The sequence below is a fragment of the Microcaecilia unicolor genome, chromosome 8 (assembly GCF_901765095.1).
Source record: "Microcaecilia unicolor chromosome 8, aMicUni1.1, whole genome shotgun sequence".
NCBI classification, from domain to species: domain Eukaryota; kingdom Metazoa; phylum Chordata; class Amphibia; order Gymnophiona; family Siphonopidae; genus Microcaecilia; species Microcaecilia unicolor.
The window spans coordinates 155,811,895-155,834,698 of NC_044038.1; the positions used below are offsets into that span (position 1 = coordinate 155,811,895).

Here is a 22,804-nt window from a genome sequence, read left to right on the forward strand (position 1 = left end):
TACAGGTTTGGGGCATAGATTGAACACAAGGCCATTTTAACACCCTGAATCGTCCCCGCCCAAATCACATATCTCCCCTCCGAGTCTTGAATAACCTTATGCTTAGTACATGCCAAGGATCTGCTAACCAGAATAGCCACTCCCCGTTGTCTACTATTATAAGAGGCAGATGCCAATTCCCCAACCCATCCTTTCTTTAATTTCATATGTTCTGATTGAGAAAGGTGCGTCTCCTGCAGGAGCAATATATCCACTTTCAAGCGTCTGCTATAACTCAATATTTTCGTACGCTTAACGGGCGAGTGTATCCCATCTACATTTAAAGTAGCTATCCGAACATTACTCATCCTCTATCCTACAGTTGAGATATACTTTCCAAACAATTTCCTGGTAAGCCCTTCTGGAGGTGACCTCCCAGCTCAGCCCCCCCCCCCTACTTTATATGCTGTTCTTGCTGCGACAGCCTTTTCATCTACAACCAAATCCCGGACACACTGGACCCCCTACCCGCCTCTCTTCTATGTCTCCCCTGCCCCCTCCCCCCTCCTTTTCCCCCCTCCCTCTCCCCCAATAATGAGAGAAACCCCGATTCAGGTAGCTCCCGCAGCCACACCACCATTCTCCTCCTTACTTCCTCTAACCAGTCCCCCTCCCTTTCCTATTCACTTCGTATCCCCCCTCTCCTTGTAGTCTGCTTTACTCCCCCAATCTCCTCATACAGCATTCAAACTGCATTCAGACCACATTCTAAAGGTTCTCAACCTCTTTTTGGGTCACTTACATCCGCTGCCCCTTACAATGCAAATTTTCCTGCATCAGATACAAAAAGGAAAAGGAAAAAAACAGAGAAAAAGAAAACTAAAAAGCAGAACATTATAACATGTTAACCGTAAACAGTAGCTAGTCACCACTCAGGCTGTTAGATGGCAATCACTAAAGTAGTGCTGTGCTTTTTCCTCAACTCTCGCCCCCTGTCATAGGCCAGCACCACTCGTCTTGAAGCCTCCTGGACTTTTCCAGCTAACAAGTCATCTGTCTCCGCCCAGTCTGCCAGATCGTCTCTCAGCTATTCCGGTCTGTGTGTATTCTGAGCCGTCTTAACTTTGTATAACAAAAGCCCTGGTTCCATTTGGGATGGGAGACTGAGGCCCCGCTCTCCAGTTTTCATCACAAACAGCTAGCAGCCTGGGCAAAGAAGCCCGGCCATTTTAACCTGGTCCACCAACCCTCCTTGAAAAGAAACAAACTTCCCAGATTCCTGATTGCTTATTAGACATGTTCATTGTTAGATCTTGCTCGCAAATGTCTTGAGATCCTGGGAATCAGTAAAATACAAGGTCTTATTGTCGTGCACTACCCGTACTTTCGCCGGGTACATCATTGTAAATCTAATCCCCTTATCAAACAGGATCTTGCAGAACTGGCCAATGTGGCGCCTCTGTTCAGATACTCTAGCCGAGTAATCTTGAAAAAGGAGAATCTGCGTGCCACGGTACTCCAAGGTCCTGTTAGCTCTGTAAGCCTACATTATTTGCTCTTTATGTCCATAATCTAAGATTCTTATTAGCACTGGTCTAGATCACTGAGCTGTTTCTCGGTGGGCTCCTACTCTATGGATGCGCTCCATCCGAATGGTGTCCTGTATATGCTCCAGTTTCAACTGTGCAAGGAGCCATTTTAAAACAGTGTCTCTCAGCTCCTTCTCCGACCGGCACCGACTCTGGTAATCCAATCATTTTGATGTTGTTACGTTGACTCCTGTTCTCCAGATCATCCATAAGTAGTGCCAACTGCTTCGTGCGTGTTTCCAGCAATCCAACCCGATTCTCCAGCGATTCAGCCTTGTCCTCTTGTCTGCTGATTCTCTCTTCTGCTCCCTGTATGCGAGCTGCCTGCCTCTCTAGTTTCTCATTAATTGAGTCCACCGACGCCTGCAATTTCGCCATGCAGTCGTCTAACACTGCCGTAAGCTGTTTTGTCAACTCTTGTACAGCCTCCGCTTGCAGGGTGATCACCGCATTGCTGAGCGCAGCCGCTGCCGCCATTTTGGGGCTCCCGGGTTGAATGCGTTTTCGAGTCGGCCGCGGAGTCTTCGCTGGCATACCCCGCAGCGCTATATTAAAGCTGCTTCTGTTGCTTCCGTCAGAGCCTCACTGCTTAAGGTACGTAAATCCGTAAATTTTAGCACTCAGGGGTGTGGGGAAGTCGAAGATTTTGCCGATAATATTGCAGTAGGAACGGAGCTGGACTATGAGCGTCCTTTCAGCCCGCAGGCATCACGTGACCCCCCCTATATTGATGGTTTGATACTTAAATGATTTATTTTTTGTTTTGAATAATTGTTCCCTGAAGAAGCTTTATCCTGCTCAGAGATATTAATGCTTATGTGCTTATATAATAATACAGATTAGTAAATCTAGCTCTAATTTTAAATTTGAGGCAATAGAGAGAGAATGGACTTGCCCAAGGATTATCAGTGAGAAAAATGGGATTTGAACCTAGACTTCTCCATTTCTCAGGCTACTGCTTGCTACCCGTCCATCACGCAGGGTGACTGATTAAAAAAGACAGCGCAATTCCCCTAATAACCGCCCCTCCCCCCACCTTCCGTTTGGCACCCAGGGCCATCCCAAGGATGGACAAGAATGATGACTGCCCAGGCACATTGGGGCTCATTTTCAAAGCACTTAGACACACAAAGTACCATCTTAACCTGTGGTATTTTGTGTGTCTAAATGCTGTGAAAAGAAGCCCCTGTGCTGACCTTTCAAGTTCATCTGTCAATCTGGAAGGCTGAGAAGCGTGCTAAAGGTTGTCCCTGCCAAGAGACCTGGTTTTATTTATTTATTTAATTTAATTTATATCCCATATTATCCCAATAGATCAGGTTCAATGTGGCTAACAACTTACTGTGATTAACAGTAGAAAAAAGTGATGGGGGATAGTATACATTAAGCTGTAATAACAAAACACATAAGGACTGAGTAATTACAATACGTAATATGGAAACGAATGCTAGACGCAAAAAGGTAACAATTTATAGTCATCCATGTGTAATAACAATTAGAATGGAACTGAGAAATTGAATAATTGTACAATTAGGGGTTTAAATTAATTAATTAATTTTCCCCATCTAGCAACGCTATAGAAATGGTAAGTAGTAGCAGTTGTCCAGTGACTGTACAGCACTGGGTAATATTGCTAACCTGTATATTTCTTGTCAATATTTTCTCCTCCTGGGTGTTTTTGATGGTTATATCGTCTTTTTATTGCAGTGCTGCCACATTTCTTATTAATTTGGGAATAGAATGTATGCATTTTTTGTTATGGTCCTCTCTCCCCTCTCCCCCCCCCCCCTTTTTTTTGAAAAATCTTCATTTACAAGGATATGTTCAGTTGTTCACATTTTATTATTCCATTGTATATAATCAGTGCGGATACAGAATAGGACAATATGACTGACTTTAAGCCAAGCACTGAATTCCATCCATCCCACAAAGAACAAAGCAACTGAAACTGCAAGAAAAATGGTCCTCACCTGAATCTGCCTCCTATAGTTTCTGTTCAAAATTGACTCCTCTGCCCGTTTCATTTTCTCATGAAATGTCTTTAGCTGTGCACTCAGTTCTTCCACACTCTCCTGTGGAGGAAAAAAAGAGAGCAGGTCATTTATGAACTCAGGGGCCCTTTTCCTAAGCCGTGTAGGCACCTACGCACGCCCAACATGTGCCAAATTGGAGTTATCGCCTGGTTACCGTGTGGCCTTTGAGGTAATTTCAATTTTGGCGCACGTCCGCTACGTGCGTCTGAAAAATATTTTTATTTTCTGGAGTGCAGCAGCTACGTGCGTCAAGTGTTATTTGACATGTGTTGACCAGTACCGCTTGGTTACCGCATGAGACTTTACCACTAGGTCAATGGCTTGCGGTAAGGTCTCAGACCAAAAATGGACGAATGGCAATTTTCATTTTGCCGCACGTCCGTTTTCGGCAAAATATAAAAAGGCATTTTTTGTAGGTGCGCTAAAAAATAATTCTGCGTGCGCCCAAAACACAAGTCTACACTACCGCAGGCCATTTTTCAGCACACCGTAGTAAAAGAACCCCATAATTAATATGTCACATTCACCACAGCAGAGGGCGCTGTTCAATATAAAATGACGGTTTCAATCCAGTATCTGACTAGTCACTAGTGCATGTGTTCGATAACACTAGAAACAGGCCACATAGCTAAATCCAACTAGCCTGAAATCCTAATGTGTCAACACAATTGTATTTATTTATTTGTATTTAGCTAATATAAGTATGGCATTATCCCTCATCAGCGTGAACCAAACTGTGTAAAGAAAATCATTTTTCTTGTTTGTCTGTGCTGAAGCTCCCTCATGAGGATTTGCACTTTGACAGCTGGGTGCTAACAGATCCAGTACAGGCTTTATCTACAAGTTATTTTTGCCTCCTGCAGAATATATCAGAGCTGCCAAATTATCCAGTTCCAGGAGGGAGAATTGTTCACCAATTCTGGGTTTGAACTTGTATCCCAATGCAGTGCGGTATTTGTATTCCCTGATGCTACCCACTGAAATTAATGCTACAGGTCCCATAATGCATCTGGATATAATTGCCAGAAATTCTGGCTTGGTCTAAAATAGAGAGTTGCACGGGGACAGAAATCTTACCCATCTCCGCCCGTCCCCATTGGACTCTTACCCATCCCCATCCATCCCCGCAAAAATGTAACCCATCCCAACCCGTCCCCGCAAGAATTTAACCCATCCCCACCCATCACTGTAAGAATTTAATGGTACATAAAAGAAAATTCCAGTCAGCTCCCTCAGTCTCTCTCTGGATTTGAGCCACAGCACTGTAGGCAAGGAAGGAATGGAAGCTGAAACTTGGAACACTCTGGTGTGCACATGTAAGATTTGTCTCTGATTTACTGGTGCTGTATGCTGAGAGGTCAGGTGACATCTGATGCTCATGCCTGTGTCAGAGCTGAGGTCTGCTCATCAGCCCGGGAGCAAAGAGGATTAATTGTAACATAGTAAGTGACAGCAAATAAAGACCTAAATGGTCCATCCAGTCTGCCCAATAGTCACACTCATTATCAATTCATGATTAAATCAACGAGTGTGATATTATATACTTGATTATGGTCTTTCTTTTGTGTTTCTGGAACATAGACCATAGAAGTCTATCTGGCCCTATCCTTATGTTCCAACTGCTGGAGTTGTCGTTGAAGCCCACTCCAGTCTATGCGTCTTCTCATTTGTGGGACACAGATCGTAAAAATCTGTCCTTATGTTCCTGCCACTGAAGTTGCTGTCTAAGCCCTTTCCAGCCCATCCTAAACCAGACTTCCATATATTAGACACAGACCATACAAAGCTGCCCGGTATTGGCCCTAGTTAATCACAGCCAGAGTCGCCATCTAAGCATTACTTCACACATCCACACACATGCAGCCATTTAAGGTTAGGTTTTTTATAACTTCCATTTTCTAATTAGAGATCCTCTGTGTTCATCCCATGCCTTTTTGAATTCCATCATCATTTGTGTCTCTACTACCTCCTTAATGGAAAATTTTCCACATTTGTGCTGTTAAAGCAAGGAGGAAGAGAAGAAAGAGGAGACAGCAGTCAAAGAACTTGGTACTTGGTGGATGAGAAGCTGGTGTAGGTGTAGCTTACATTTCCACGGGAACCCCGCAGAACTGCTTCCATCCCCGCGGGAACCCCACAGGAACTGCTTCCGTCCCCGCGGGAACCCCACAGAGCTGCTTCCGTCCCCGCGGGAACCCCACGGAACTGCTTCCATCCCTGCGGGAATCCTGTGGGTTCCGCGGGATTCCCGCAAACCCCGTTCCCGTGCAGCTCTCTAGTCTAAAATCTCCCTCCTGGAACAGGGAAACTTCACAGCTCTGGTAAAACATTCAATATTTTAGCACTGCTCATCAACAGGTAAAGTAGCATAATCCTTGTTTGCCCAGGTGAGTATCAGGCAGGTTACTAATAGTGTATTTGAAGGTCAGGGTCAGGACTATCAAAGCTAGAAGGCCAGCTAGCATTCTAATTTACTCTCTCTCTGCATACTTCTCTCAGGGGCTGATGCACTTATGTCCATGGAAAGAACCGTCTGCTATTTCCACCCCGCTGAAAATTACTGAGGTGGAAATAGTGGGTGATTCACTAAGGGGTCCTTTTACTAAGTTGTGCTGAAAAATGGCCTGCCGTAGTGTATACGTGTGTTTTGGGCGCATGCAGAATTATTTTTTACCGCACCTAGAAAATATGCCTTTTTAAAAAACGAAAACAGACATGTGGCAAAATGAAAATTGCCGCACGTCCATTTCAGGTCTGAGACCTTACCGTGAGCCATTGACCTAGTGGTAAGGTCTCACGCGGTAACCGGGCGGTAATGACCGTGCGTCAAATGCCACTTGGCGCGCGTCTGAAAATAATTTCTCAGCCGTGGGTATCGGACAAGTGCCAAAAATGAAATTACCGCAAGAGCCACACAGTAAACGGGCGGTAACTCCATTTTGGCGTGCGTTGGGCTCCATTTTGCCCTGCAGGTTTTGTGGGCCTGTGGCAGAGCTGCTCAGCCATTAAGCACAACTAGGCAGTCACCTAGGATAGAAGTTTAAGGTAGGGGGAGCGGCTGCAGTTAAAGCAACCCGACAACCACTCAGACTAAGGAGTTTTGTAGGTTGATCATGATTGTTAAGTAGGGGCGTACCTAAGTGGGGCCATGGGGGCATGAGCCCCCACAGATTTATCCTGGCCCCCTCCACTTTTGATCCCCCCACCACTTTTGACCCCCCCCCCCGGTCGCCGCAAGGTACCTTTGCTGGCGGGGGTCCCCAACCCCCACCAGCCTTAGTCCTCTAAAGCACCGGTCTTCGGCACGTAGACCAGCGATGAAGAAGACTAAGGCTGGCGAGGGTTGGGGACCCCTGCCAGCAAAGGTACCTTGCGGCGGCGGGTCGAAAGTGGTGGGGGAGAGTTGGCAGCGGCGGTGGGGGGAGTCGAAAGTGGTGGGGAAGGGGGTCAAAAGTGGTGGTGGGGGGGAAGTGGCGAGGAGGGTCAGTGGTGGCGGGGGGGGGGTCAAAAGTGGAGGAGGGGATTGAAAGTGGTGGGGGAGGGTCATGGCATGGGAGGCGAAAGTGGCGGGGGGAGAGTTGGCGGTGGTGGTGGGGGTCGAAAGTGGCGGGGGAGGGGGTCAAAAGTGGTGGGGGAGGGTCGAGGTGGCAGGGGGGGTCGAAAGTAGTGGGAGAGAGTTGGCAGTGGTGGGGAGTCGAAAGTGGCAGGGGAGAATTGGCAGCGGCGGGGAGTCGAAAGTGGCGGGGGAGAGTCGGCAGCAGGGGGGGTCGAAAGTGGTGGTGGAGGGTCGGTGGCTGGGGGAGGCGGGCTAATATGTGCCCCCCCCCCCACCTTGGGCTCTGGACCCCCCTCCCACCGAGATCTGGCTACACCCCTGTTGTTGAGTTTAATTTTCAAAACCTAGGAGGGGTGGGGAGGGAATATAGGCTAAGGGCATGAAAGTTAATGGTGGGGTGTAAGGCTGAAGGTTCACCTAAGCCCCCACTAACCTTGCACCGGCTGTGGCCTGTCGATATATATGCTCTGTAAATATGGCAGTTGCTTGTGTCTGCAAATCCTAACCATACATTGCCCTGCTCTCTGCAAAATCAATTAGAACATAAGCAAAATTTTCCGCAAGTCAAAGTAATTCCAGAACCTGAAGAGATGCCTGGGACTTTTCGAAAGATTCAGTCAGAGAGGTCTTCTCCTTCTCATGCAACCTTTGAAGTGCTGAAAGAAACAAACCAAACAGACAGATTGCAATATGAGGACCAACAAGAAGGAAAACACTCACCCATAGCCAGGAAGAGCAACTGACACAGAGGAGAAAGTGGTGGACAACACATTGTGAAGCCCTGAACACCGGGACTAACAACACTGGTTAAACCTATTCCCGGAGGTTTCATCCCATGCAGTGGCATACCAAGGGGGGGGGGCGATGGGGGCAGTCCACCCCGGGTGCACGCCGCTGGGGGGGTGCCGCGCGCCTGTCGGCTCTTCGTTTTCATGCTCCCTCTGCCCCGGAACAGGTTACTTCCTGTTCCGGGGCAGAGGGAGCATGGAAACGAAGAGCCGACAGGCGCGTAGCACCCCCCCCCCAGCGGCGTGCACCCGGGGGGGGGTTCTTTCGCCGGGGGGGTCATGCTGCACCCAGGGGGTTATTTCGCCGGGGGGGGGGGGGGTCATGCTGTTCCGGGGGGGGGGGGCTGCACCCGGAGGGGGGGGGCGCATCGGCGATCCGCCCCGGGTGTCAGTGCCCCTAGGAACGCCACTGATCCCATGTCACAATGGCATTAAAAACTGAGGGATCCTTTGACAAAACTGCAGTGAAAGGTGGCCTGCAGTAGTGTGGGCGCATCTTTTTGGCATGTGCTGGGAAAAAGGCAATTTTTTAATTGGCTGGGAAATGAGTGTACGCAAAAATTAAAACTAGTGCATGCCTATTTATGGCCTGAGCCCTTACCGCCAGCCACTGACCTAGTGGCAAGGGCTCATGCACTACCCATGTGGTAACCATGCGGCACGCACCAACGTGGCCGCGCTGCTGATTACTGCAGGGAACGCTCCCTGGGGTAGAAAATAGAAACATATTTTCTACTGCAGGATTCGGCGTGCGCCAGTATTCCAGCTCCTGTTCCCTTTAACCAGAGCAGGAGTCCTCCACCTACAGTCCGGCCAGTGTGATGCTGATCTGTGTGTTTTCACAGGAGTTTTCTGGGACGAGTGTTTGTTGGGATAATCATAAGGTTGTTTAATTACGAAATTCTTATGGTGGTGGGGGGAAGCAGAAGAGCATGAAATGTAATTCAAGGGGAGGGGTACAAGGTTAGAGATAAACCTAGGGGCCCTTTCACTAAAAGGTTGATGCACGGCAACCCGAAAGTACCGCCGGCCCAATGCGGCCTCCGGCAGTAGTTTTACCATAAGCGCATGGCATTTCCAGTGCAACGAAAAATATTTTGTAATTTTTACTGCAGCGCTAACCCAGCACTGCCCGTTTACTGGCAAGATACCGCAAGAACCCTTACCACCACCTCAATGGGTGGCGGTAAGTGCTCGGCACCAAATGGCCACGTGGTAAGAGTAATCTTAACTCATGGCCATTTTTTAAGGGGCTTTTTACCTGCTGCAGTAACCCCCCCACTACCACAGGGCCCTTTCTTGCACCAGTGCTCGATACCTTGATCCTCACTATCTGAGGAGGTGAAAATAACAGAATGGCTCACACAACAGAGCTGCGTGTTGGCACTGGAACTCTGCCTCTCACCTTTACATTTCTCTTCATGTTCTTTCTTCAAGGAATTTAACTGTTCAGCCAGACACTTTGTAATCTCTGCGTGCCGTTCCTTCTCTGCCTAAAACAATCAGGACAAAAACATCTGCTGCAGTTATTTGCAAAGTAAACCTTCACACTCTGTTGCAACAAAGTGCTGTCATACTTTTCAATTACTTGGCCATCTTATTTTAAGGCTTCTCTGTTCAAAAATCTGATGCAGCATGCAGCACACTTCAAAGGTGGAACGTGCAGCAAATCTAGAAAATGTATGAGAGGAACTCATGGCAAGAATTCCTGAGCTGCTCCCTGGACATGGCTCAAGTGGGACACCTGGTGGTGACACTTAAGGCCTGCACTTGCAGGCTTCTAGGAGAGCTCCGGTGTATGGCTCCCAGCTGAGGACTCTTGCTCCAATGACTGCTGTTATCAGACTTTGGGCGTCTTTTACTAAGGCGCGCTCACATTTTTAGCGTGCGCTCAAATTGTGGGCATGCTAAACGTTAGAGACGCCCATAGGAATGCATTGGCATCTCTAATGTTTAGCGCACCCACAATTTTAGCACACGCCAAAAATGTGAGTGCGCCTTAGGAAAAGATGCTCTTGGTTTGTTGGCAGTGGAGAAACATGCACTAGGGGTATTATGTCTGGGAAGTTGTAAATCAAGGCTCATGGTGCAAGACCCAAGCCTTGGTTCTCATTAAGGAGGAACAATTATACAAGTGACATAAATTAAATAGGGGGGAGGGGAGGAGGTCAAAACATTGTCATCTGGCTAAGCCCAGGATGTGTATAAATATAGGATGTTGAAATATAAAATCTTTAGATACTGTCACTTGTCTTAATTTCCACTGATTTTTGGTTATTGGTATTCAAACATAACATTGTTCTATATGAAAGAAGGAAAAAAGGCCTCACAGAGCTCATAGATGTGACTATCTTTCGTAGCTAAAACGGATTTATAATGATCCTCTGTTCATTATTGGCCAAAACCTTCAAAACTGTGTGGTAATCTAATCTCTTTCACACAATTATCTCAATCTGTAGATTATTAAAGATTTCTCTCTCACTATGGTACTCAAAAGAGCTACTCAACACGGTGTTAATCTGAATCTATATAGTTCAAAAGAACACTTATCTTTTGAAACTGCTTGCACAAGGGTATTCATTGATTCCAACTCGTTCCTTCTCTCCCCTCGCCCCAAGCTAACGATGGCCAGCTAACGATGGCCAGCGTTTCGTCTCGCTTTGGAACAGGTATTCACACTCCGTAAATTGATGCTAGGCACAATTTACAGAGTGTGAATACCCGTTCCAAAGCAGTCCCACCACCAAGACCCTGACGCAGCGAGACGAAACGCTGTCCATCGTTAGCTTGGGGTGAGAAGGAACGAGTTGGAATCATTGAATACCCTTGTGCAAGCAGTTTCAAAAGGTAAGTGTTCTTTTGAACTATATAGATTCAGATTAACACCGTGTTGAGTAGCTCTTTTGAGTACCATAGTGAGAGAGAAATCTTTAATAATCTACAGATTGAGATAATTGTGTGAAAGAGATTAGATTACCACACAGTTTTGAAGGTTTTGGCCAATAATGAACAGAAGATCATTATAGATCCGTTTTAGCTACGAAAGATAGTCACATCTAGGAGCTCTGTGAGGCCTTTTATCCTTCTTCCATATAGAACGATGTTATGTTTGAATACCATTAAGCCCAGGATGGCCATGAAGACAAAAGGAACATGGGAAAAAGGGAGGCAAGGGTAAGAGATGCATGACAGCTGTCCAGGACCTCTTTTTCTTGGACAAGGGTGGAAAATTCTGCTGCCCTCCCAACACATTGGCTGACATGACTGCTTATAATCGAAATAGAGAAACGCCTATATTGTGACCCAAATCGGGAGATAGACGTTTATCTCACAAAAACGAATAAAGCGGTATAATCGAAAGCTGAATTTGGACGTTTTCAACTACACTCCGTCGCGGATACGGACAAAGTTGATGGGGGCGTGTTGAAGGCTTGGTGAAGGTGGAACTGGGGCGTGGTTATCGGGTGATCAGAGATGGGCGCCTTTCGTCGATAATAGAAAAAAAATATGCGTTTTTAGCGAGAATTTAGGGCACTTTTCCTGGACCTGTTTTTCCACGAATATGGCCCCAAAAAGTGCCCTAAATGAGCAGAAGACCACTGGAGGGAATCGGGGATGACCTCCCCTGACTCCCCCAGTGGTCACAAACCCCCTCCCACCACAAAATATGCTGTTTCACAACTTTTTATTTTCACCCTCAAATGTCATACCCACCTCCCTCGCAGCAGTATGCAGGTCACTGGAGCAGTTATTAGGGGGTGCAGTGGACTTCAGGCAGGTGGACCCAGGCCCATCCCCCCCCCACCTGTTACACTTGTGATGGTAAATGGGAGCCCTCCAAACCGCCCCCCAAACCCACTGTACCCATATGTAGGTGCCCCCCTTCACCCCTTAGGGCTATAGTAATGGTGTAGACTTGTAGGCAGTGGGTTTTGAGGGGGATTTGGGGAGCTCAACACCCAAGGGAAGGGTGCTCTGCACCTGGGAGCTGTTTTACCTTTTTTTTTTTTTTTGTAAAAGTGCCCCCTAGCGTGCCCGGTTGGTGTCCTGGCATGTGAGGGGGACCAGTGCACTACGAATCCTGGCCCCTCCCACAAATAAATGTCTTGGAGTTATTCATTTTTGAGCTGGGCGCTTTCGGTTTCCATTATCGCTGAAAAACAAAAACGCCCAGCTCAAAAAAAGATAAACGTCCATGTTTTTCGAAAATACGGTTCGGTCCGCCCCTTCACGGACCCGTTCTCTGAGATAAACGCCCATGGAGATAGACGTTTCCGTTCGATTATGCCCCTTATGGTGTAGTGCAGGTCGGATTTAGGTTGTTGCAGCTACAGAGTTTGAGCCCAGGTTTGTTTGGGGGCGGGTGTCCATTTTTACAGTTTCAGTTTTTGTTTTAACATGTGCCACTTGCAAATAACATATAGAACTGGTAAATAATGTGCTAGAAATGAAACTAAATTAAAAACGAATTTCACAGTGATTCGTTTTCATTTGACTTTAAGATGAAAGAAAACAGAACAAACCTGTTTCGCTGTGCTTTTCATTTCATTTCAAAACAAACATCCCTAACAATGAGGAAGACATTGACTTCATGAACAAGGGCCTATGACCGTCTTCGACACAAGTACAGTAGACAGGACAAACAGCAGGGCCAGATTTATGTATAAATTAGACAAATTATGGCTTAGGACCTCACATTACAAGGGGCATCATGCTTCAGTAAAAAAACGTAGTGCACTTGTAAATAATGTACATTGCAATATAAAATAATCAGAATTATTGTTTTTATCAATGACTATTGTTGGTCTTTTATATGTATTTTATTTATTTATCATCTATTACACTTAAAATTTACTTCCTATTTAATCAAGGGGGGCCTCTTAAATGTTACGGCTTAGGAATCACAATACACATAAATCCAGCCCTGGCAAACTGCAGATTGGTATGGCAGCTGCAGGAAGAGATTATGCAGTCTGAGTGGCAACACTCAATCCAATCCAAACACATCCTATAAAATAAAACGCACCTCCAACATTCTGAAGCTGACTGCATGGCTGAGGCATTCCTGCTCTCTGTATCCATCTCCTGAATTGACATCACGTACTTCTGGGTTCGTCACAACCAGAAGTGACCAACCACACGAGGTTTCTCGGCTTCAGAATGTTGGAGGTGAATTCTATTAAATAGGATTGGTCAGTTCTTTTAAGCACAGCCAGAGCTCAGGTTCCTGCACAGTAATGCTCAGACACCAGAGAGAGAGAGAGAGAGAGAGAGGGAGGGAGGGGGGCCTGACACCAGAGAGGGGGGAGGTATGTCTGTCACACACACACTCTCTCTCTCACACTCTCTCTCTCTCTCTCTCTCTCTCTCTCTCTCTCTCACAGTTCAATGTCTTTCTCTCTCTCACTCTCACACACTCTATGTCTCACACTGTATCACATTCACTCTCTGTGTCACACAGTCACTCACACACTCTCTTGGTCTCATACATTCAGTCTCACAGAGAGTCTGTGTCTCACACACACTCTCTCTCTCGCACACACTGTATCTGTGTGAAACACACTCTCTCTCTCTCTCACACTGTGTCTCACATTGTTACGTCTGTGCTCACCTTGCCCTCTGGTGGCCAGAACCAGTGGCTACTGTGGACCGTCACCCGTTCCAGATTTCAGCCTAGTCCGGTCCGGATTTTCCAGGCTGCCAGGTTTGCTTGTGCTGTTTGAGCCTGCACAGCACCCGTAGCTGCCTGGTGATTGCAGCAGCTGAGTTCCAACTGCTTCTGGGCTTATCAGCCATCTTGGAACATTTCTGTTTGCCTTTGCATTGCGTCTAAGGCCCTGGTATGTTGGTGCTTGTTGCACTTCAGCCTAGTTTGATTCCTGTTCTAGTTCCTTGCCTGATTCTGTTTAGTTTATGTGTAGCTTAGCTTGTACTGTCCTAGTCTTGACTCTTGTTTGTATTTACTGTGTCTGGTTCTGGGTTCTCTGTGTTTCTTGTTTAGTGGCTGCCTGGCAGCTTTCAGTCTGTCTTTTGTTTTTCAGTGTTTGGTTCCCTGCTGCAGTGGTTGTTTACAGCTTTCAGTCTGGTCTTTTGGTTTCTCATTCCCTGCCTGGCTGTCTCTGTATAGTCCTCTCCCCTCTGACCCTCAGTCCTGGTTCAGCCTAGTGGGGTATCCAGTCCTGCCTTGCCCAGTAAGCCCTGCCAGCCACCTGCAGCCAGAAGCTCAACTTTTGGTGAAACGCGGCCAAGTGCAGGTGAAGTTTAAGGGTGCCTGCTCTGCTTAAGTCCTGCCCGTTTGCCTCTGCTGCAACCCCAGTCCGGAGTTCCAGTCCTGTTCTGCCTAGTCTCTGGTGTGGGGTGGTTTTGCCTGCCACTGCCGCTCCTCGGCAGTGGCCCAAGAGCTCACAAACCAGTTTCCATCTTTGAAAACGTGACACACATATGCACTTGCACACACTCTCATTCTCTCACACACACTCTCTCTATCACAGACACACTCGCACCCAGACTCACTCTCTCTCTCTCTCTCTCTCTCACACACACACTCGCACATTCACTCTCTCTCTCACACACAGTCACTCTCACATACACTCTCTCAAACATACACACTCCAAGGAAAACCTTGCTAGCGCCCGTTTCATTTGTGTCAGAAACGGGCCTTTTTTACTAGTCTCTTATATTCTGCAAACACCTATGCAGTTTGATGTGGAGGAGAAAAAAGAAACTAGACATTGCTAGGAATTACAACAATCAGTTTCACAAGAAAATGCTATTAAAATATGACAATAAAATTAAACTATCTCATTATTCTTTAGTCTGGCTAGCTGCAAGCAGAGAAAAAACTAAAACAGCACATGCTTACGCATCTAGTCACCTAGTTCAACAATGAGTGCCGGGGCTGCCAGAATACATGGCATGTTAATATGAAATGTTAGAAGTCCTAGTGAAAAGTAACAGAGGCGACCCCACAGCTGGATGAGTCTGGCAGGCTGCAAGAATGGGATTGACTGGCAACTAGGTCTTTCTGGTAGGCTGCAAGTTCTACAATTAGAAGTTACAGCAAACACAGAGGCAATCCCATAGCTGTGTCTGGCAGGACACACTGCGGACTTAAGGAGGCCAAACTGGTTGGCCAGTGGCCACACTAGAATTGCTGGCTATTTATACGACCATAGAGTCTTGGGTTTGGGAATGGAAAAAGTAGATGCTGGAAGGACCTAAGGGTCCGATATTTGAAGGAGTTTAACCTGGCAGGAGAGGCATCTGTGCAAAGGAAACAGCTTGGAATTTGATCTCACCTGGATTTTAAGTTCTTGGATCAGCATCTCGGTCTCTGCTTTGTGTGTATTTTTTAGGGTCTTCTTCTCTTCTGCATGTTCCTGCAAGAGACCTTGAATCTCCCATTTGTGCTTCTCCAAGAGTTCAGCCTTTTCTCTTTCCAGCTCTTCATAGGCAGAGACCTGTTGGGCTTAAAATCCAAAACCAGAAAATGACAGGATTACAATTGGGTAGAAGGATTCACTGTAAGGTTGATAGTGATGTTTTACAACCTGTGAAGCATCTTTAGATATGACCAGGACTGGCTCAAGGTACTGGCTCAGGGGACTGTCTCTTCATGTTAAAGTGTACAGTGCTGCGTACGTCTAGTAGCGCTATAGAAATGATAAGTAATAGTAGTAGTACCAAAAGCCTGCCTCATGGCTCAGTTTTCACAGTGGCAAAAGTATGTTTTCCTCTCACCTCTGTTCTCTTCTCTGCATGGCAATCGGTACTACTGCTGATTTAAATGAGAGAACAGAACAAATAAGGGATAAGGGAATTACTAAAGTGGGAGTGATAAAACATGAGTACTGAACAAGTGAGTAAGGGTTAGGAGTTAAAAGCAGCATCAAAAAGGTGGGCTTGCAGCCTAGATTTGAAGATGGCCAGAGATGGAGCTTGACATTCCGGCTCAGGAAGTCTATTCCAGGCATATGGTGCAGCAAGATAAAAGGAAGGAGTCTGGAGTTAGCAGTGGAGGAGAAGGGTACACATAAGAGAGATTTACCCAGTGAACAGAGTTCCCAGGGAGGAGTGTAGGGAGAGAGAAGAGTGAAGAGGTACTGAGGAGCTGCAGAGTGAATGAACTTGTAAGTCAATAAGAGGAGTCTGAACTGTATGAGGAAATGGATAGGGAGCCAATGACGTGACCTGAGGCTGAATATCAGCACTTAACTGGCTAAATGTTTCCTCCGCCCTGACTCTGCCCCCAGACATACATAAGAACATAAGAGTAGCCATACTGGGTCAGACCATTGGTCCATCTAGCCCAGTATCCTGTTTTCCAAACAGTGGCCAAGCCAGGTCACAAGTACCTGGCAGAAATCCAAATTGTGGCAACATTCCATGTAGAACCCCAAAGAACAGCAAGATTCTGGAATCCTAAATAGTGACAAGATTCCATGCAGAATCTCAGAGTAGCAACATTCCATACTACCAATCCCAGGGCAAGCAGTTGCTTCCCCATGTCTGTCTCATTAATAGACTATGGCCTTTCCCTCCAGGAACTTGTTCAAATCTTTTTTTAAACCCAGATATACTATCTACTGGTATCACATCCTCTGGCAGAGAGTTCCAGAGCTTGATTATTTGTTGAGTGAAAACATATTTCCTCCTATTTGTTTTAAAAGTATTTCCATATAACTTCCTTGAGTGTCCTCTAGTCTTTGTACTTTTGGAACAAGTAAAAAATCCCACAGAAAGACAGTTTCAGCTTAGAGGGTTAGTGGTTATACTCATAAGTACATAAATGTTGCTGACACGAAACGCCTAGCCACCCACCTGTGCATACCCCACAGAGAAGGTCTATCCCCAGCATAGCTCAAGTCTGCCTGCACCTGCCACTCTACACTAACACCCTCCTCCCACCGACTGGGTCACAACCGCCTCTGGGCGAGTTTCCCGCTCTCAAATTATCCCCAGTGATTTCTAGGATACTGAAGCCACACTCTCAGTGGTCCCACAGTTCCCAGAAAGCACTCACAGACCCAACACACAGACCACCAGGATTCTTTATCAGTCCAGACAGGCAGAGTCAACAAACTAAACAGGTCTATTGTCACACTGGAACAATAAACAAAACAAATGTGCAATCAGCAAACAATAACAGGTAACTGAAATATGGATCAATTACAACATTAACGAAACATCTATATACTGTCTAAACAGTACCTGGGAAGGTCAGGACATATAATTCACTGAGCCTCAGCAAAGAGATCTATCTCTCTTTTCTCCCAGGCTAAGACTGATGCAACAACCAGCATCAACTGCTGGGGAATTTCAAACTCCAGAGCCCAGTCAACAAGTTTTAAAAGTATACTGCTCACAGTACTGTAGATTCACTTCTTCACCAAGTGAAACTAAAAGAGGGTGTGCACTTTTCTATAACAGCTTTAACATAAACATACACCACCTGCTGGCTAAACTAAAGAAATGCATTTCAAGAGTTAATACAGGCAATTTTAAAGATTTAAAACAGACTACCACAATGTAAAAACAAAACAAAAAACAACATAGATTCCTCTGACCATTGTCACTTTTCAAGATTGACAGCTCCTGGAAGAACTGCTCCTGCTCCTTGGATTTTGCTCGCTTCTAAGAAGAGAAGGAAAATTGAGAAAGATCAATTAATAAATCAAAAACATTTTATCTAAGGATGAAGATCCCATGTGCCCCTCACCAGAAGCAGGTCTAAACCAGTGAAAGGTTTTGTGAAGAGCACTGCCCAAGGCTCAGGAGGGTGTTATCTACCCAAACCACATCCCAAATGTTCCCAGCCCCTGTGAAATGGGAATTTCCACCATCTTCAAAGCATAAGACACTCCCAGGCTCAGTGCCAGTGGGAGATATACTGAGGCCCAGGGCAGAAATGCGAGAGGGGTCTATAAGCACTCCTGCAGGCTGTGCTTTCTTCAACTGCCCTGGTTGTACCCCCTCCACCCATGTTGGCTATCAAGGTCTGCTTCCCTGATTGCTATTTTATGAAAGGGGGTATACTGGATTTGCCTAATTGCAGTTCCTTTATACAATAACAATTGGGCAGAGCGAATGCAGACAGGTGTTGCTGAATCAAACCCCATGTATGCCAGGAACTTTTCATCAGCGCCACGGCACATGGAACAATAAAAGCCAAGATAAGTGCATGCAGAGCAAGAAATTCCTGAGTCTGCAGAGAGGTTTAGAGCCGCTATCGCAAAGCCCATGCACATAGTCCATGATGTATTTATTTTTCCACAACATCCTTCTTTAGTCTGTGTTTTCTCTCCCTGTGCTGTACAACTCATTAGCAAGGTTTATTTTATGCTAGCCATATATCAATGAAAAAGAGACTGCCAAAACCCCAGGCTGTTATGTTGAGGCTGGTGAGGCAGGATACAAGATTTATACCAGGTTCTCAGCTTGCAGTAGAATGTGCTGGGAGCAGCCTTTCCTTTCAGGGGGTAACTCAAATAACTCTTCAGTTGCCCTTGGTTAAGACTAACAGTGCTACAAACCCTTCCTACTCATGCTAGCGCTCGCTGCCTTTCTGTTCTCTCGTGTTCTTTTTGCATATCTTTTTCTCCCGCCACTGAAATTATGAGGTTTATTTTAGAAGCGCTATTTGCATTTTAGATGTGCATAAAATGGCATTTCAATGTTTGCGTTGCATAACCATTTACATGCTGATTTTTATTTAACCGGCCAGGAACGCCTTCTGGACGGTTAAATGGCACTTAACGGGCTATCTAGCTAAGTTTGGCAGCCAAATTACGCGCTAAATTAGCAGGCCTGTCCTTGGCTGGTTTAAACTTAACCGGCTAGTGCTGAATATCAGCTTGGCCGGTTATCGCTTAGCATTTTAACATTTATTTAATTTAATATACCGCCTTCGTTGCAGGCAAATTAAATCAGTTTACAATAAAATCAATTAAAAAGTAATAAAACATAAAGGAACACCAATTACAGATAGGAAAGAACAGATGGACTTTATCTATTAAACACTATGGAGTATGTTTACTAAGGTGCATTAGCGTTTTAAACATGCCTGTAAATTTAAGGCACATTAAACTCTAACACGCCTATACATTTCTATGGGCGCATTAGCGTTTAACACCATTTACGCGCCTCAAAATGCTAATTCGCCCGTAGTGCCGCTTAGTAAACATAAGTGTAACTCATCCATGCAAAGATCAGTTTCAAGAACATACACCCACTCCAAATTTAAAGCGGCCAAAAAGCACCCGGATATTCAATGCCACGTGTGAGAGGAGCATTAATGCCCATTTCTCCATGAATCCTCCAGAGCACAAAGAAGCAAAATTATGACTGTAGCCTGAACACAAGAAAGAAAGCGAATTAGAGAAGATCTATGAATTTAGGCCATTCCATTGCAGCGACTGAACATAATCGTGTCGGGTGAAAAAATGAATACTTTCAACAAAGTTGATTCCACAATCCACAGACAATAAGATCAAACCTCCAACCAAAGAGGATATTCAAACTAATACCAAACCACTAATTAAATTACTTAATCAAAGAAAGGAAAAGGCCTCAGACCTCTGTGGTAATACAGCACCCTACGGACCGGACCCTGCAGCAGGGAATAAAAATAGCGACAGTCAGTTAAAGCACTGCATCCCTGAAGAAGCCTGAGGGTGAATTGGACCCCGTTGAGAACAGATAAGTGCGCTGCATGCTACACATAATGTTTATATTGTATACTTTTGAATAGGTTTATATGATCACATGTTAAAATTATAATAATAAAAATTGTAGAAAAGGTTTTGGCCGGGGCATGCGATGAAGCTACAATGTAGTACATTTAAAACGAATCGGAGAAAATGTTTCTTCACTCAACGTGTAATTAAACTCTGGAATTCGTTGCCAGAGAATGTGGTAAAGGTGGTTAGCTTAGCGGAGTTTACAAAAATTTGGATGGCTTCCTAAAGGAAAAGTCCATAGACCGGTATTGAATGGACTTGGGGAAAATCCACTATTTCTGGGATAAGCAGTATAAAATATTTTGTACTTTTTTGAGATCTTGCCAGGTATATTGTGACCTGGATTGGCCACTGTTAGAAACAGGATGCTGGGCTTGATGGACCTTTGATCTGTCCCAGTATGGCAATACTTATGTACTTATGAGGTCCAGTGGATACGCCTCTATGTGAGTGTTCCACGGTCCGGTCCATAGGGTGCTGTATTACCATGGACTTCTGAGACCTTTTCCTTTCTTTGAATAAGTAATTCAATTAGTGGCTTGGTATTAGTTTGAATATCCACTTTGGTTGGAGGGTGAAAATTTAAAACAAACACCTTGGGAACTTGAGATGGCCCGACCTCAAGATCTCAGTTCCAATGTGTATGTCCTTTCTAAAATGCTGCTCTATCTGTCTTTCTGTGGTACCCGGGGCTCTGTATACATTGAGGGCTACAGTCTACCTCTGGGAGGAGTAGCCTAATGGTTAGTGCAACAGGCTTTGAGCCTGCCAAGCTGGGTTTAATTCCCACTGCAGCTCCTTATGACCTTGGGCAAGTCACCTAACCCTCCATTGCCCCAGGTACAAAAACTTAGATAGTGAGCCCTCTAGGTACAGCAAAAGTACCTAATATAATATGTACAGCATTGCATATGTCTAGCTGCACCATAGAAATGATTAGTAGTATATATGACACAAAAAAACCCAGTGCCCTATTCTATAAACTATGCTTTAAGTTAGGCAAAGTTTACAGAATAGCACTTACACCCAGGAATCATGCCTAACTTTTGGTGCAGCTATTTGCACCAACTGAAATGTGGTACAAATGTATGTGCCTAAATTAGGAGCATCTCCACGTTATTCTATAACAACACACATTAATTTTAGGAACACCCCTGTTATGCCCATGAGCCTCCCATTTCCGCACCCCCTTTTTCAGATCATGTGTAAATTTTAGACACAGATCTTACATCTAAATTTACCTGCATAGATGCTAATTAATTCCAGTTAGTGGCAAATTGTTTGTTAAAACGCCAATTGTTTGTGCTAATTAGCTCAATATTCAAATAAATTGCACATGCAAATTGGGCACACACCCAAATTTGCGTGCACAATTTTTGATGACTTTTATAGAATTAGGGGTTGAGTGGATTATAAGTTTCGTGCTCTGTTTAGGTTGAAGGTCACATTGTCCTAAATTTAATTCAATTTAATTTTGGCATTTATAATGCACTTAACTGACAAGTTCTAAGCAGAGTAGTCAACTGTGAATCTACATTTAACCATCAATTATTCAGAGAACCTTGATTGTACAGAGAACATCCTCAGTGTTGATCTGGCTGTTTTTTATTTGCTCCTTTATATTCCCAGCTCTGTTGAATCCTGGGATTTCCCCCCCCCCCCCCCCCCCCCCACACACACACATTAGATTTGCACCCTGTCCCCTCACACACCTCAGCTAATCTATGCAGTGACAGTCCCTAGCTAGCAATCATGTACCGGGACTTATTGAACCCTGCAATCTCAGTCACTGACTTTGACCACTAAGGGTCACTCTTGAGCATGGAATGCGGCTCCCTCTGCAGCATGCCCAGTCCCAGCCAATCCAAGGAATGGAAGGCCTAATGCAGGGACTGAACTGGGATCTTTTGCATGGCAATCTGCAACATTTGCCAGCTGAGTAACTGGACTGGTCCCTAGAATTCATTTTTGAGGAACCTCAGGAGCAGCAGAAACAAAGAGGGTTGAAACAGAATGGAATTGGGTGGAGGGGTGTGGTAGGGCTTTATTTGCTGCAATATCATGTGATAGTTTGCTTACATTGCCTAATCTTACCACTAAAATAATGTTTACAAAAAGATGCCTGACCGGTATGCAGCGGTACAAACAGTGAATCACCCTCAATGGAAGGATCTCCAAGGTGTTTGTTTTAATTTTTCACCCGACAGGATTATCTTGAGTCACTGCAATGGAATGGCCGAAGTTCATGGATCTTGTCTAGTGCACTTTCTTTCTTGTGTTCAGGCTACACTCTCAAATGTTGCTTATTTGTGCCATGGAGGATTCTTTGCATTGGCTCCTGAAGTTTTGTTTGTTTTTGCAATTTGACCAAGGAGGATTTATGCAAAAACAAATTCTAGAAGCCATTCCACATTCTCACGTTGGATTCCGAGTAATGTTTTCCCTAGATGGAACCCATTTGTCAGAAATTGTGGAATCAGTGTTACTTTTCCTCCCTTTTATTCAACCATTCAACCATTCAAAGAACCCTTTTAATAATGATTCATCTCTCCATATCACCCCTGATTTTTAGGTATGCATTGATACATTATTGGATTTGATTAAATCCATTCAACGTTTTATACACTTTTATATGTTTGGAAAGTGGCTTGTCTTATCTCCTCCTCCATTTTACTTTTGAATGTGTAATGCATTTATTGTACTTTATTTTATCATTGGCTGTTATGACTTTTTATATATTTGAGAAGATATATATATGCATAACTTGAGATGATGTTATCACTATTTTTATGTTTTTATTTGTAGTTTTACCCCTGACGCAGCCTGAGCAGTGGCGTACCTAGGGTAGTTGCCACCCGGGGCCGGTAATTTTTTAACACCCCCCTCCAAAATCCAGTACTAGGCATGCCGAAAATACAAAATGCTCAGGACCTATAGAGCAATTCTACCGTACCATAAGCAGTAATTTCTACAAGTCACACAAGGAAAAGGAAAGCATCTTAAACACTACAGTGAGCACTAGAACATCAATTCACCTATTGTAAAATGAAACCAGACAGAATAGTACAGATCGTCGATCCTGCACAGTCTGAAAGCCATGTCTTTTTCACAAACACAGATA

The 22,804-nt window shown here is 45.1% G+C and overlaps 1 protein-coding gene across 1 annotated transcript in view; it reads right to left on the minus strand.

Moving 5' to 3' along the window:
* The window catches only part of CCDC69 (coiled-coil domain containing 69), a 64,092-nt gene that overhangs the window by 13,164 nt on the left and 28,124 nt on the right, over positions 1-22,804 (minus strand). The window contains exons 2-6 of the mRNA XM_030212874.1: positions 17,512-17,578; positions 15,244-15,413; positions 9,351-9,438; positions 7,740-7,813; positions 3,539-3,640 (exon numbers count right to left, since the gene is read on the minus strand). Coding sequence (XP_030068734.1) covers positions 3,539-3,640; positions 7,740-7,813; positions 9,351-9,438; positions 15,244-15,413; positions 17,512-17,578 — 501 coding nt within the window. The remainder of the gene's footprint in view (positions 1-3,538; positions 3,641-7,739; positions 7,814-9,350; positions 9,439-15,243; positions 15,414-17,511; positions 17,579-22,804) is intronic.